At 40.9% G+C, this 15,874-nt stretch overlaps 1 protein-coding gene across 1 annotated transcript in view; it reads right to left on the minus strand.

Annotated features, from left to right (window-relative positions):
* Nucleotides 1-10,142, minus strand: part of TBCA (tubulin folding cofactor A) — a 36,898-nt gene extending 26,756 nt beyond the window's left edge. Inside the window, exon 1 of the mRNA XM_014965056.1 lies at nucleotides 9,990-10,142. Within this exon, the coding sequence (XP_014820542.1) occupies nucleotides 9,990-10,042 (53 nt within the window). The 5' untranslated portion in view covers nucleotides 10,043-10,142. The remainder of the gene's footprint in view (nucleotides 1-9,989) is intronic.
* Nucleotides 10,143-15,874: the final 5,732 nt, after the last annotated feature.

The following is a 15,874-nucleotide window of genomic DNA, read 5'->3' on the forward strand; positions in this document are numbered from 1 at the left end:
TTTTAATATTTCAAGTTTCTACTTGTAATAGCTCTTTTCAGCCCTCAGAACTCTACATAAATGTTCAATAGAAGTGAAGACTCTGAAATACCTGGCTTAAATCTACTGATAAGCAGCTTGTTTTCCTTTGTTATTTTTCATGGACCCTGAAGCAGAAACCTACACACCCAGAAACAGAGAAAGAAAAATCCCCTAAAACCCCCAACTATTTTACTAGTTTCTGCCATTCTTTCAAAATGAAAAAGAAGAAACACATGATCCAGTTGTTCTGGACCTTGTTTCCAATGCCAGCCACTAGTTCATTACTAGGTAGAAAGTACAAAGAAACAAATCAAGTCTGAAGTGACATTTCCTGTGGTATACCTGCCTCTAGAAATCAACTTAAGGACTTTTTAACACTGAAGAACAAAACTAAACCATCAATGTTTAATAGACAACAGGTCAGCTCCTGGCTGTGGCTGCTGCCCTTTTTAAAATCCTTTACACGTTTGACTTTCACATCACTTAATCAATTCCACAATTTGCGTGTCCTGTGTAAAAACCACAGTTTTATTACTTTAAAGCTGCAGACTAAACCCAGAAGAGCTCAAAGAGCTTGACAGACTCTTGAGCTAGAAGGAAAAAAAAACCACAACATAGTTCCTTAGCTACCTTTTCCATACTGTTACAACTTGCTTTCTCATCTATTTTCTTTTACTCACTTTCTCTCTCCCACTTCCGTTCCCAGGTTGAAGAGCAAAGTAACACAAGGTGGTTCAAGACAGTGAAAAAGCTGACCACTCCTAACAGGGGTCTGCTTTCCCCAACCACCCCAGCATACACCTCTGCCAGCACTAATGCTCAAACGATCTCTCCATGAGCCAATTCAGTTCACCAAAACAGTAGGAAATTAACACAGTAAGGAAAAAAAAAAAAAGCTGACAGTTTTTCTCCTGGGTTAAGCAAATTGAGCAAGCTCAGCAAAAGGCTTGACTAGCATCAGAGATCAGAGAACCAGCGAGGGGGAAGGAAATGAGACCTCCGAATTTAGGATGACATTGATTTCTTAAGGGACTTCACTCCTAGTCTGTTTAGGGTGCAGAGTTGCAAGTGTTTTAAATTGTTCAAACTTCCAGCTGCTGCAAAAGCCCCAAATCCCCCTCCTTTCTCACTCCCTGAAGGTATATATGTTCCTGCCCTAGTCCTTATACATCAATGTCAGCATCATCTCCTGTAGTTGCATCATGAGCAGCAGTAAGCAGATTTACCTCTCTGACCAGAAAAAGAGCACACAGTTTATCTGAAGGTTGACAGATAAAAACAAAACGCACAATATGTGTTTTCCAAATGCATAAAGAAATTAAACTCCGCTGTACTAGGTAGACAAAAATTCCACCTTCCTGAGCCACAGTCACAGGCAGGAGCTACTACTGCATGCCGAGAATAGAAATGGGAAAATGGTACAAGGAACAGAGCAAGCAAACTCCTCTTGTTATGTTTCCCACAACCTCTAGCAATTGCCAACAAATCAGGTTCTACATAAGCTAGAACAACACCTATGTGCTTATGCCACCAAATAAAGACTGTTCTCCAGCACTGGAGAAATCAGCACAAGAAACACTTTCCTTGGCTGGACTAAGCAAGCTCAGTGGAGCTCTGAAGAAGACACGTAATTTCTCAATTTTGCTACTGAATAGCTTTACTATTGAAAGGACATGCATCTCTTCAGATCTAGAGTTACTAGTAACCATAGTATATGCTAATATGCCATGGATCCAGCCTAGGCACACAGAAAGCCCAAAGCTGACAGCAAGTATTGACTATGTAATGAAATATCTACGCTCAGTCCACACCTAAAATCCATAACAGTGTTACTGTACAGGGTACAGCTTTTTTTTTATTATAGTATAATAAATTCCACGTATTCCACATATAACACTATGCACAATTATAACACAAGTAATTCAACAACTGCAGTAACACTGGCACTGTGCTAATCATCACTACATGCAGAGCTCAAACTACCAAGTATCAAATCTGAAAACTACGTATGCGCATTCCCATGTTCACTAATGGTACACACGCATTACAGACTGGGACCTATGAGGAAAAATCAAGGAAGGAGGAAAGAAATACAATACTTGACACAGTTATCACCATCTGCCATGTTTTCTTAGCCATGAGTGACTACTTTCTGATTTGGACAGGACCTCAAGTTCATGCATTTGTTTTCTTGACAGTGATAAAATCGTCATAAAATACAAGCTTTCTATTTTTAGAGTCAAGATGTAACCACATACAAGTATATGCATCATTTTTAGTCCCTCCTGCATCTACAGCTTACAAAACTGAGTTACCATGGCATTTCAGGTTAACTTTGCAAAGTTGGCTTTTGTCAGTCTACTATGAAGACTATGAAAATCAGTTACAAAGGTCTTTCTTTAAGTAATAAAATTATTTAAAGTTAAGAATTACCTGGGTTTAACATTTTTATAGGATCTCTGTTACCAACGATTTCTCTGGATCTCCAGGGCTTCAAATTCTGTCCTTGCCTCTCAACACATTTATTTCCTAGCTCTTGCAATACATTCCTACATTATTTTTTTTTAAAAATCCTTGCCATAGCAACAACTTTGCTCCACTGAGAAAGTCTGCCTGGCTAGGGCATCCCTGAATGCCAGCAGCCAGTGTGGGACTGGAGCCAGGGCAGAGGAATGGAAGAATCCAGGAGACCCAACCAGGATAAAAGCTCTTAAGGTATGGACCACCCAAAAGACAGAAAATGCTGTCTGGGGATAAAGATTTTTCAGAGGTACTCTAAGAAGCAACCTGGATGGTTGGGGGCAAAGAAGAAAAAGGCAACTCCATCAAGAGAACTGAAACAGCATTTCTGATGGGCTGAAGAAAAGAGTTGGAGAGAAGTGAAAAGCCCATCCTGAAAAGGCTCTGGAGTGGCAAAAATTCCAGAAGAGAATGGCACGGAAGGGAATGAAAGTTGTAAGTGTAAAAAGCCTGAGAACTTCGCATCTAGAGAAGCAAGAAAAATAAATGGGGCCTCTGTTGTGGCAACAATTGGGGTTACCATAGATCTCCACTTCCATTTTCCCTTCTATAACTCAGTGATCATCTTCAGTCAAGACCTTTGTTTTGGAGATAAGGCATAGATAGCATCTACTTCCTCCCCTCCCTGCGCCCTCACCACAACTGGAGATAACCAGTTGGAAATGTGATAGTAATGTGCAAAATTAAATAGAACTACAGTCATAATATGCATGTAGGTAATTCACAATGCATCAGGAGAGTTAATACAGTTTAAAGAAAATGTGATGGACCTCATGATCCCAAATGAGATTTCCAACTATATGATACACATAATTTCGTAAGACTTGACTGAAAGTCAAGCCAGGAGGGATTATGGTTGTTAACGTAGCTGCAACTTGTTTTCTGTATACAAAGCAATAAAATAAACTTAATTATTTTCTTTTTTTAGTTTTTCCATAGATCCACATTCTAATTCAGCACATAAAATGATTATTTGTAACTGTTTTATTCACACAGGTGAATATACGGCTCCAAGCCATGAAAAAAGTATGTACACTCAAAAACAAGACAACAGCACTGCACGTATGCATAATGGCATGGAATTAGGGCTGCCAATATCTGTAACTACTGTATTTCCAAACTTGTGAAAGACTGCTTAAAGAATTTAAAGTTGCAAAGCAACAGTTTTGCCTATATTCTTGAAAAAAGAAAATAATCCATTTGTCCTTAGTACAGCATCACTACCGACACCTATGGCAACAAACCTGGTGTGCAACAGTTTTGTCAATTAAAATGATGACATCAATAGATTACCATGGACATGCACAAGTGTGCCTCAGGAGACAAAAGATCATTGTAAACACAAAACCAATGAGATGCCAGAATCATGCATTTCACTAGAGGATTTTAGTTTTTGGTTTTTTTTAAGAAGAGGTAATGGGACGGAGGAAGGAATAGGAAGAAGGTAACCTGTTAAAGATCTGACTATTTAGAATACAAATTTGTGAGATACTTCTAAAAAGGAACCAGTACTTAGGTCTGCTCAAAGTTAAATGAAATCAAAATCATTAAAAGAACCCCAAAACACCACCACACTACGCGATTTTCACAGCAACCACTATGCTCTTCTCACTGCTTTTTAAGGGATGTATGACTACTATTTGGCATTCCTGAAGTTTAAAGAAAAGCATCCATTGAAAAACACAGGGATATAGGAACCCCTTCAAACAAGGAGTTTTGTTTCTGGAGACTAGAATTAACCTGCAATTACCCTTCAACTAATTATCTGTGTTGGTAATACAACACAGATAATGTATGCCACAGATGTTAACTCAAACAGCACTATGCAGGTGCACTCTTTTCTCAGCCATTTCTGATAAAGCAGTTTTTATGTGGGACAGAGGCTATGTTTAAAAGACCGAAGTAGTCTTCAAATGCAGGACCAACTTAGGACTTTCTGTATCCAGTCCTGATGCCAGAAGCACAACAGAAGGGACTTGTGGCTACTACATAGCTCAGTAGCTCTGGACCTCAACAACCACGTTTGGCCAGCACTGAACCCAAGTCTAAGACTCCAGGAGAACAGTTATTTAATTTGGATGAGGTCAGTGCACGCAATATATTCACCCTCCTGAATCCCTGAGCTCTTGGATGTGCAGTGTAAACACATTAAATTGCTTTATCATGCTGACTCAGTATAGCTGAGCAGCTTTGCAGATCATTCCTCAATACCTATATAATGTAAGATACCCCAGCCCTTCCCATTAATTAGCAAGCAGTTGTTGCATACAATCTTACAATTATATTAAGAACAAAGAAAGGAGACAGTTTCTTATTAATGCTAAGAATCAGAGCTAGTGCCTATGGATGGCTAGTAGGAAACAAGCAAGAAAGCGACCAAAATTCATATCGTGGACAGAAGATTGAGAAAAATTGTGATTTACACCAGAAACAGCAAATTTCCTGTATAACAAAGAAAATTAAATAGTTTTGTGCTTGAATTAGCAACAGTCTGCAGCATACCGCAAAAGGTATGTCTGCATTCTCTGCAAAACTTCATACTTTACCTGCACAAAATGTATCCTGAACTCAGCAGTAAAACAATGCAATTTAAAAGAACTGTTTAAATTTATATTTAAAGATAGACCAGCAGTGTTGTGTAACTTGCAGAACTTTCTGTGCTTGGGGGAAAAATAATTAAAAAAAACCCCAGCTCACGGTGTAAATTGCTTGGCAATATGATGATATTTCACAAAAAGAAAAAAACAGTATCAACACTAGTGCAACAGGCAAAAGAACAATCTTGGGAAGATTCCATAGTTCTAGAAAGGTGGTTTTAAAAAAGAGCTGCTTCACAAAAATCAATAGACTTTCCCCATAGGTTCATGATGTAAAATTCTATAATCAAGGCTTGTAGATTTGTAATTATGGTATGTCAGCCACATTTAAACAAGAGTGTTAAAAGATTGTTAAAGTTAAACTAACACAATTGCAATGTGAATTGTCTTAGTCTCATTCTAATCTACTGGTGTCACTTCCACTTAATCAGATAGAAACTATGGGCAAATGTCAGTGCTATTTTCACATGACCCAACTTACTTTGTTTGCAGTAGTTTTCAAAATCATTGCCAATCTGAAATGAGAATAAGGTATTTTTCAATTTTTTTTTTAATCAATTCCCTCACTATCCAGCAGGCTGTCTGAGTTTGGATTTACTGAGTAAGACTATTTTGAAGTGATTAAACCAGAGGAATTGCTGGTTAGAACATAAGCCACAAATACAGCAAAAATTATTCATGCTCATTAAATCTACTTTTTTTTGAATGACAAACTAATGAAAGTATGCAATCACCAAGAGTCTGGCTATCAGACTGGTCAAAAAGGCAAAAGGTTCTGTCCATTTGTGGTTTTAATTTCTTACACTAATACATAGCAACGCAAGAAACATGAAGGCACGTAAAGTGCCCATGACCTACAATACATATTATCTTGAGAGGGGCACACAAAGAATTTATGATACACAGCTAAAAAAAAAATCCCAAAGCAGAACAGCTGCTTTGTTCCTAGTATGAAAAAAAGTGATGAGTTAGGTAACTAACAAGAGAAAAGAATGTGCTACAGCAGATGACTAAAGTTCAATACATCCTAATCGTTCTTGATCCTTATCTTGTTTGATATAGTTGTACAGTCTGAGCATTGAATGTGCTTGAAACTCAGTATTACAGGTTAAATTGAATGTACTTTTCTAAACTGCAAACACAGAAAAAACTAAGGAAAATTAATTGAAATTTTAAGTCAGTCACTTTATAGCATGTTTAATAAGCCTCTGAGTCTTGTCATACACTAGGAATAAATACCTATACAGTTGTTCTACTCCAAAACATGTGGGCAATGTTAATGTTTGTAAGTTGACTCAAGTCACATGCATGCCAACTATACTAGAGAGTACATAATTAGGCAACTAGTTGGAGAAGGAAGGGCGGAGTGGGACCAAGCCATACTTATTCTTGTATCTGCATGCAGCTGTCACAGAAGCAGGAGCTGCTGCATCATCTCCCCCACAGGGAGTGTAAGATAACACTCCCTTTCTCTCTGGTTGTTTTTCTTTTTTCACTTACAGCATGCCAGCTACTGCAGAGTAACTGTGGATGTGCATATTGTTACCACACAACAAACACAAGCTAAGTTTACTTGCTTATTCACATAGCCATTCTCTAAAAGGAAACCTGAATCCTGTCCACTGCATTTGTGTCATTTCCCCCAATGTTTTCATCCCTTTCCTTGTACTAGCCTAGAAATGTGTACAGTTGTGTGGGCACTGGTCCAGGCAGGCCTCATCCTTCAAAACAACTTTTTTTATTTTTTTAAGTCCTGGTTATTTTTCAGCAGATCAGCTCCCTGAAATAAACAAACAGGTGTCCACCTAAATCCTTGTGCAGGGCACAAAGGAGGAGGCTGCAACACAGCCCCTAAGATTTAGATTAGCTTCAGCATAATAGACCAACACCAAGTCCCCTCCTGTCACAGGTAGAAACTGTTTCAGCTCGGAAAAATGCCTGCCTATAAGTACCCCGAAACATACTGTAATTTATTAAGTTTGTTTGTTTGGTTGTTGTTTTTTTTGAGATGCCACAGGATTTGTGCTAGGCTCACAAAACAGTTGTCAGGAATAGTCAGACTTTGCCTAGACATGTCTCGGCCAGCCTACAGTTTTACTTGTTTAACTATAAATGCAATTATACTTTGTTTTAATTTTTGATCAGTTTTATAAAATCATGTAAAATATCACACTATTATATTGATTTTGGTTACTAACAAAAAAGAGCTATCGCTGACTTAGAATAAGAAACAGTAGCATAAAAGATCAAATATTAAGAGAGCAGGAGCATGGGATGATAGCAAAGCCCTTGAAAACACAGGCACAGAAAGATGCTGAAATGCCCTAGTGCTATAAACAACTCACCAGTATTGGCCAAATACCGGTCAAAGGACCGCAAGTCTGAGAAATGGTTAAAACCAGTTTTAGGATAACAAAGAAAAACTATTCAATATATGTAAATCACATCACATACAGTAAATTCAGATAAAATGTGGAGTACAAAACAAGGAATAAAAACTAAGACGTGGAATTTTGATATGCAGTAGACTCTGAGAAGTGCAAAACTTCATCATACGCCTCTCAACAAAGGATTTGGGATGCTGATGACATGCTTGATTTTTTGTGTGTGTGTGTGTGTGTCCGTCCATTCCGGCTACCACATTGAGCCAGTGGCCTGAAGACCCAGAGTGACAGCAAAAAGGTGAGTGTAACATTAGGGAAAGGGTGCCAGTAGAAACAAAGTAGAAACATTAGAAACTTTGTGTATGTTAATTTTGACTGTATATAATTTGAGAAGTGTTAGTATCCCCGTGACTGAACTAAAATCTAGTCAGAATTTAAGCAGTCTACTCTGTAATTTACATGCAGTAAACTTGGAACAAAATCAAATGCAGCATTCACGGATTTCCATAAATCAAGTGAACAAAGAGAATAAACACATAAGCAGCAAAGAAATTGCTCACACAGGACAACAAACACTACTAAATTTTAATCTCTTGTTCTCAGCTCTGCCAGACTCATATTGCAGAAGCAGAGAAAAAGAACATGCAAGCTAGTGTCAAGAGTTTGAAGCACTACAGAGAGTGGCTTACAGACAACTGCGTGTAGAACCAGCTCAGTATCTGAATAACCACACTGGCATCATTAGGCCACTGCCAGGTCCAAGAGGATGTAGCCACATGGTACAATATCCACCATGTGAACATGCTGCCCCACACCAGCTCTGCTGAGGCCTCCACACAGTTGTTCATTGCCCAGTAAAGCCTTTCCCTTTGCTCTCCCCGAGTCCAGGAACATGAGGTTAAAGATCGTTCAGGTAACTTTTGTGATGATTTACCATTAAGCAATGGTCACCTGAAAAGCTATTCCGATTTACCATACAGTTCTCTCAATAAAAATATCAAACAGCAGCAATAAACCAGTAGTGAAACTTCTACAGATTACAAATTCTACAAAAGTAAAATTGTGTCTTATTAGATACAAAAGCTTTCTCAAAAATCACTAGACAAATAAATTATACTTTTAGCTAACAAAAATGATACACAGACTGACAAAATGTAACCTAAGTAATTCCTGTTTCCCCATACCTCAGCATATAACACCATTCACTTAAAAATGCAGAAGACACTTAAAATATTCCTGTCCAGCAAAGACAGTAACAATACCTGAGGCCATGAAAGGGACACAAAGCAAAAGGCAGTCACCAAGCCACTCAATAAGACTGCACTAATGCTTTCTGCCTTACAAATAACACACAAGTTCATGATTTGCATGCAGTGCATAGTGACAGGAAACAGGATTAGCAGTCAATTTCTTGTTCATGGCAGTAGTTGAGAACTGCTCCCCATTTGGATCCTATGAACTTAAAAATGCCTTCCGAGTAAAAAGCATAAACAGAGTGACAAATCCATTTTACTTTTCTAGACTACAAGTCCAATCTTACAAAGCTAATCAGGTATTAGAAAGTGTGCCCGTCTTACTGTTAAGTCTTTTACTAACTGAAATTAGATAAGCCATAATACAAAGTCAATTGCATGAAACTGGACTATGTAACATCCTGATCTAGCACATGTACTAATTCCTGTCTCTGCATAAGCCAGAGCAGTCTTTGTAAGGGTGAGGTCTTAATAAATGCCACTATGACCAAATATTTAACACCAAAGCCTTGCATTTACGCATATCCATTTATGCACATCATAATAAGGGGAATTCAGAGAGAAAAACTGCAACTTTTCTTAAGAATTAAGACTGTGTTTGAACTGGGCAAAATCGAGACTTGGGTGATGAATTTACCATCAGTTTTGTGGTGTGAGCTTCCGAAATGAGAAACAAGCCGTTTAACAGTTGTTTTGATAAAACAGGTAAGATTTCACGCCTCGGCGAGGTATCCGGCGAGGCTGCCCCGTACGCTGACGGGGCTCCCAAAGCCACTAAGGAGGCAGGCCTGCTTAATCGTCGTCTCGGGAAAGGCAGGCCTGCTCCTGACGGCGGTAAGGGAGGGTCAGGAACCGGCAGCCATGGTACGACTCCTGCCAGGGCCGCCCTCCGGCACACCCCGGCAGCCCCACCCGGCCCTCCCCGGCCCCGCACCACCCACGGCCGGCGACGCACGAAACCGCCCGCCGGCAGCTCCTCCAGCCCAGCCCAGCCCGGCCCGGCCCGGCCCGGCCCGGCGGAGGCCCCGGCAGGGCCCCTTCCCCGCTCGGGGCAGCGGGGGCTGCCCGCAGGGCCCAGCCCAGCCCGCCCTGCGCTCTCCCCCTCACGACCGCCCGCCGGCCTACCCCAACGGCTCCCCGTGCAGTGGGGTGGGGGCCGCGGCGCCCTCCCCTCCTCTCCCCTCCCTTCTCCTCCCCGCCCCGGGCCCACTCACCGCTTCACGACGCCGGTCTTGATCTTGATCTGCCTGAGGCGCGGGTCGGCCATGGCGGGGCTGGCGGCGGCGCAGGTACGGCGGGGAGGGCGCAGCGCGACGAGAGCGCGGGCCGACCCCCGCGCATGCGCCGAGGCGCCAGCCTGGGCGGCACCACCGAGGGCGGGGAGCAGGGGGGGGGCGGAGCTCCTCCCCCGCACAGTGGAGGCGCCCGGGCTCTCAGCTGGCGGCCCCCACCCCCTCCCCGAGCTGAGGCCCAGGCTGAGCAGTGGCCGCCTGCGGGGCGCCGGGCGTTCCTCACCAAGAACACAGGCCAAAAAAAGTGTGAACGCACCCACAGACGCAGCGGTGGGAGTTATTCTGAGGTAGGGCGATGGGACCATAGTGGTGCCAAGGGGATGGGGCACGGCCGGTACCCGCTGCTCCCCACCCTGGTGAGGGGGTTGGCATAACTCACACCATCTTACAAGGCAAGCAGCCATTCTCTGGCACCCGGCAAGTCACACTCATTCCATTTACCCTCGTTATCAGGCCTTACTGGCCTCAAGGCTCCTGGGTGCCAGGCCGATTACTCCCGCCCTTGCTGGCCTTGAAGGCCCCAGGCACCCGGCCAACCTGGTAGTGTTGGTCACCCCACCACAGGACAGGGTAAAGCCTAACAACTCCCAGGGCACTGTCTGTAAAACCAAGCAGTTCAAGTCCTAACAGGGCTTGGACCAGAACTGCTGCCGGACAGAGAGGGCATGACCACCTGGTGGAAAAGGACACCTCCACCATCATCTGCTTCCTCCAAGGACTGAGGGAGTGACTTGTACTTCTTTTACCTGATTTTTGAGTCTTGATTGTGATTGTTACATTGATACAGCCAACCATGTATTATGATCCAGCCTACTCTGCAGAGGGCCCAGGTGGTTAGAAACCCTAAGTAAGTTGTGTTATAAAATTCTGTATCGCACTGCTTGCAAATTGTACTACACTGATTCTGCTTGCCCTTCTAATCATAAATTCTGTGCTATAGTAATAATAAAGAAAAGAAAGCTTTAGTTGTAACCACAACTTAGTGCTGTCATTGTTCTGTCTAAAAGAACCTGCCTGTCCCCTTAGTGTCAAGTGACTGGTAGAAACAAAGAAAGAGTCAACATGAGCACTGGCAGCTGAGTTCCATAACCAATTGACTGTTCAAGGGCTGTTTTCCTTCATGATTATACTCAGTTGAGGCTAACCATTTAAGGGTCAAATTCTAGAAACAAAAACCCTTTGGGTCTGTGTTTGAAAGAACTTCCCCTGAATGCGTATTTCAATCAATAAGAAAGAAAAAAAAAAGCTTCATTGAATAAATAAGAAAGATAAATATAGTTTCAGTGGAGTACGGTTCAGGAAAGTCTGCAGGGGCCTTTTTTTCCCCTACATCCTTTTGTGCAGCGTTGGTCACTTGCCCTGACTCATGGCATTGCCAGAGACTGATACCACTTGAGTAAAGATGGCTGTGAGGGAGGATGTTGTGTTCCTTTTGGTGATGTGACAGTTACAGATTAGCCAGCAGCCACAGGAATGCAGCAGGCACCACTGGGCCCTGTTCAGACATACCAAAGGGAGGGCCAAGGTCACTCAAGTCTACAGAGTTGTGTCTTATCTGTGGAGGAGGAGGACAAGCGTGATCCCTGTTACAGAGCCCAACAAGCCTCCCCAGGGACCTGTGAGCTGGCTCAGGCCAAAACACAGCCTTGGCCTGGCAGGTTGTCTCTGCTGGGAGACACAGGTCTGAAAATGAACAGCCTGCATAACCCCATGAATGGCTATGACCTGGAGAGGAGTTCACAGATGTATTTGGTACGCTAACTTGCTATCACTCATGCTGGAGGAGGAAGAAGGAGAGCAGCATTCTTGCAGGCGTAAGGGAAAATGCAGCCTCTTACTTTGACAAAAACTCAAATTTTGCTAATCTGGCTTTAGAAACCCGTTTTAAGTCATGCCAGGACTGAAGCTCATCTCTAAATAATTCCAAGGCTGTGTGATTTCCACTTATGTTACATATGCTTTGAAAATACAGACTGCTGCAAGGAAAACTGCATTGCCACTGTAAACCTACACATCAATTTCTTCAAAAATAGTCTTCAATGTCATTTCTGTATTTGACATAGCTGTTCCATAAGTGAGAAGGCCAACAACAAATAACAGTACGAAAATAAAGATTGCCTAGAAGCACCAATATTAAGAAAAGTAACTCATGTTTCCAAGTGCTACAAATGTTTTATTTCTAACCCTGAAGCATTAAAACATGTCACTGACAGTGTTTAGACTCTGCTACTGAGTTTTAGAAGTAGAATGTGATTGTTTTCTTACAGCTAATTCACTAATTCAACAGAAGATACAATACCAAGTCCAAGTTCATATTTAATCACATATGACGGTAACTTGAAAAAAGAGTTACTGGTGGATGCTGGAGTATGTTGTAAAATGTGTCTAAAAGCCTGATCTACTTGATTATTAATACATGTTTGTATTAGTATCTGAAAATTAAAAATTAACAGTTAAAAAATATTTTTTTTTTCTGGATATCCGGGAAAGTAGGTATAATGATAGTAGGACAGACTCTCCTTTTTAAATTTAAGGGTTTGTGGTTTTTTTCCAGAACTGCTTTGAAACAATTTCTAGCCTAGTCAGTCATAGATATGTTTCTCTGTGAATCAGTGAGTTACACCAAAGTTGAATACACTCCACCATGAAGATTGTAAATCCTATTGTACATTCTGAATGTCAATTCTTCAATCAATTTTGTCAGCACTTGGCTCGTGTTGCATCTGGTTGAAGGTTTTTTACAAGATCTATTAGCCCTAAGTCATTATTTGCACCTTGTTGGATAGAGGCAGGTGCCAAAGCATAATTTGCTGATGCTCTAGCTTTGCTGACCTATGGACGAAGTCCTTCTGTACCTGGGACCCTTATGGGTATCTTTACATGTTCTCCTGTATTGCTTTCTGCCAGCATCTCACATGTAAAGCTGCGGCTGCTGTGAATATGACTTTCTTTCCTCTGGTGAGTGTCACCTGGTCATCTCAGCTTTCATTTGGCTCCACATAAGGAATACTTCCAAGGCAGTTTGTTACATGTTTTGCAAAAATTTACTTGAGCGGGTGTAATTGTCACTGCTGGTGTACTCTGCCTTCTGTCTAAAAATCCAGCTAAGCCTTGTTTATTTCTTCTGGGTAAGAACACACATAGTAATTACTGCTCATTCCCATTTCTCTTAAGAACGAAGGATTGGAAGCAGCTAATCAGCCTGATGAGCTCACACATAAAGAACTCTCTAATAGATGTTTAATCTGAAGTGTTCACAGTGCACCCAACTCACATGCAAGCAAGCACGTGAAGCTGCAAAGTACTTCCTACAACCTATAACATTTTGTCTGAAAGACCAGTTTAAGAAGTTAATGCCTCACATATGCCTTGTCACAAGAAAAGAGCAGACTCAAAAGCATTGTAGTATGCCACAAGTCCCTCTGATATTAGCAATTCCACAGTTAATATGTCTCCAGTTAAAGACTACCCTTAAGAAAAACATAAGTGCTAAACTGCGCAAGTAGTAAATCTCATTAATCCTGTAGTCTCATCGTATCATTTACTCCCTTTGTAGATTCGTTTCCTTGGCTTTTGTAAGGGAGTTTCCAAAGTAACAGGGCTGTTGCAGTACAGCTGTTTTGTGTTACGCCACTGGTTCATTGGGACTATAGAACCAACACGTTTGTCAGCTGATATAGTTTAAATTAGAGGTATTGTGCCACTTCCATCTATGCTGCTGGGTCAGAGCATACCCTGCAGAAAGAGGTGCGTTCACTTGTAAAGTCCACTAAACCCCAGTGGCAGTTTCCATAATCTTGTCCATTACCAGTTGTTTTAGAGAGCTTGAAAAACCCATGGCCATGGCCGTGCCAAATACACATTTGCTTCAGCTGAGGACTGAGACCATTACTTTAATAAGTAAATGCTCAACGAGCTTTTATACTATTTTGCTTATCCATCAAAACCATCTGTGCTGTTTGAATATAATTTCATTTTCATTTATGATAAAACAAAATGCAGAAATTATTCAGTCTTCAGATTTTATCTTTTTTTTGTAGGAAAAGCAAATTTCATGCAGCCTCCCTAGGGGGTACTAGATAAATAAGATTAAATTTTGAATAAAAGTTAGTAGACTATTTCCATATTTTTTTAATATGTTCAGTAGCTAAAATTAACCTATGTACAGCTGGCCAGCACAAAGTTATGTGCCATTTACATATACAAGAATGAATTTCCCTGGTCATAAGCATTCAACATAGTATCAGTATTTCTTGCAATGTTGATCCCTTGACCGACTTTCTTATCAGGTGACCATTACTGGTCAAAATGATCTTCCATGAATATCCCCCCAAAAAATTATTAGAGAGTTGTTCAACACGGGCAAAGTAGCACAGGGACAAGGCTTGGGAGAAGACTAAAATGAGTTGCCGCTGTGGAGTTCGCGAGATATGTATGGAACATGGTGAGTCAAATGGCAGCATTGCTTTGTAACAGGAGAGGCTTGACTACGAGGGGAAATTAGGTAAAGGAGGAAGAAGACACCAGGCAGAAGCTGAAAAGAGTCAGGGGCAAAATCCATTCCCATTTCTGCCTTTGTACCGTCTCCAAATACCCCGGGGGTGGATTCTGATTTCATCTATGCTTCTGTGAAAAGGAAGTAGCCCACTAGGATGTGATGGCATAAAATCAGAAGGAAACCTACTAATCTTCAGGAAAGTTATAGTGACAGTACAATTTACCCCAAATAGAGAAGGCAGCAATGGTGATTCCTCAAATATTACGCTACCAGGGAGTACAGATTACAAAACAGCCCTCATAGAGTTTTCAGGGGGAAACTGTGCCTATAATAAATGCTAAGCTACAATTCAAACCTTTTTAGCTAACTCAAGGCTTCTGTAAAAGCAGTTTTTCCTAGCTCAGACCAACCATTAGATGAAGAGCTAGAAGTAGTGAGAGAAAAAGGGATTTATGTGCATGCATCAAAAGGAGAATATATCCCTTTGCGAATTATTTCCATGGGTCCCCTACCTACAAATGAAGAGATATGTGATATAACCATTCATTGTTCTGACACACATTACAATCATGATGTGCAGTTTTTAATGCATCGTGTTACATTAAGCTTAGCCCATGGTCTAACACCATGTAACATAAATTTCTGTGAAGGGAGTAACATAACACGATACTGTCTTTTAAAAGACACACACGATTTTTTCAGATCACCTACTTTTTATCCATGAATGCCCAATTCAAAAATCAAGGTGGCAGATGAAAGTGGAGTGAATGAGTATCTACAAACCAGAGTATTTATCTTGTGTAGTTTTGCTCATTGCTACCTGTAGTCAATGACTCCAGTCAATTTTTATGTTGTAATGCATGAGCAAAGTTGATGGACATATTTTTTTGTCACCCCCAGTTAGATTTTATTCGGGGTCAATCAAGGGAGACCTGACAGCCGTTAAGACTGTAAAATACACTGAGAATCCTCACAAGTGTTTATTTCTCAATAGAGAGAGGGGCTTTGATTATGAACCTGTCACTAATCTTATTTTAGCTGCTTTCTTTTTATCCTACATTGGAGACAGGTTTTCTGTTTTAATTGATAGTTTATTTTAACATAAAAATATCATCTAAGTGATTCCTATTGGAATGAAATAAAATGAATTATTGATTAGACAATAACTGGATATAATAAAACCTCCAGTGAAAAATCACATTCAAATCTGAAGTTTAAAGAACTTGCAGAATAAAGCTACATGTGATCAATCACTGTGGAAAAAAAAAAAGAGGTAGATTTTATATATTTATATCGGCTTACATATTTG

This window comes from Calidris pugnax, unplaced genomic scaffold (genome assembly GCF_001431845.1).
Source record: "Calidris pugnax isolate Ruff unplaced genomic scaffold, ASM143184v1 scaffold273, whole genome shotgun sequence".
Lineage (NCBI taxonomy): Eukaryota > Metazoa > Chordata > Aves > Charadriiformes > Scolopacidae > Calidris > Calidris pugnax.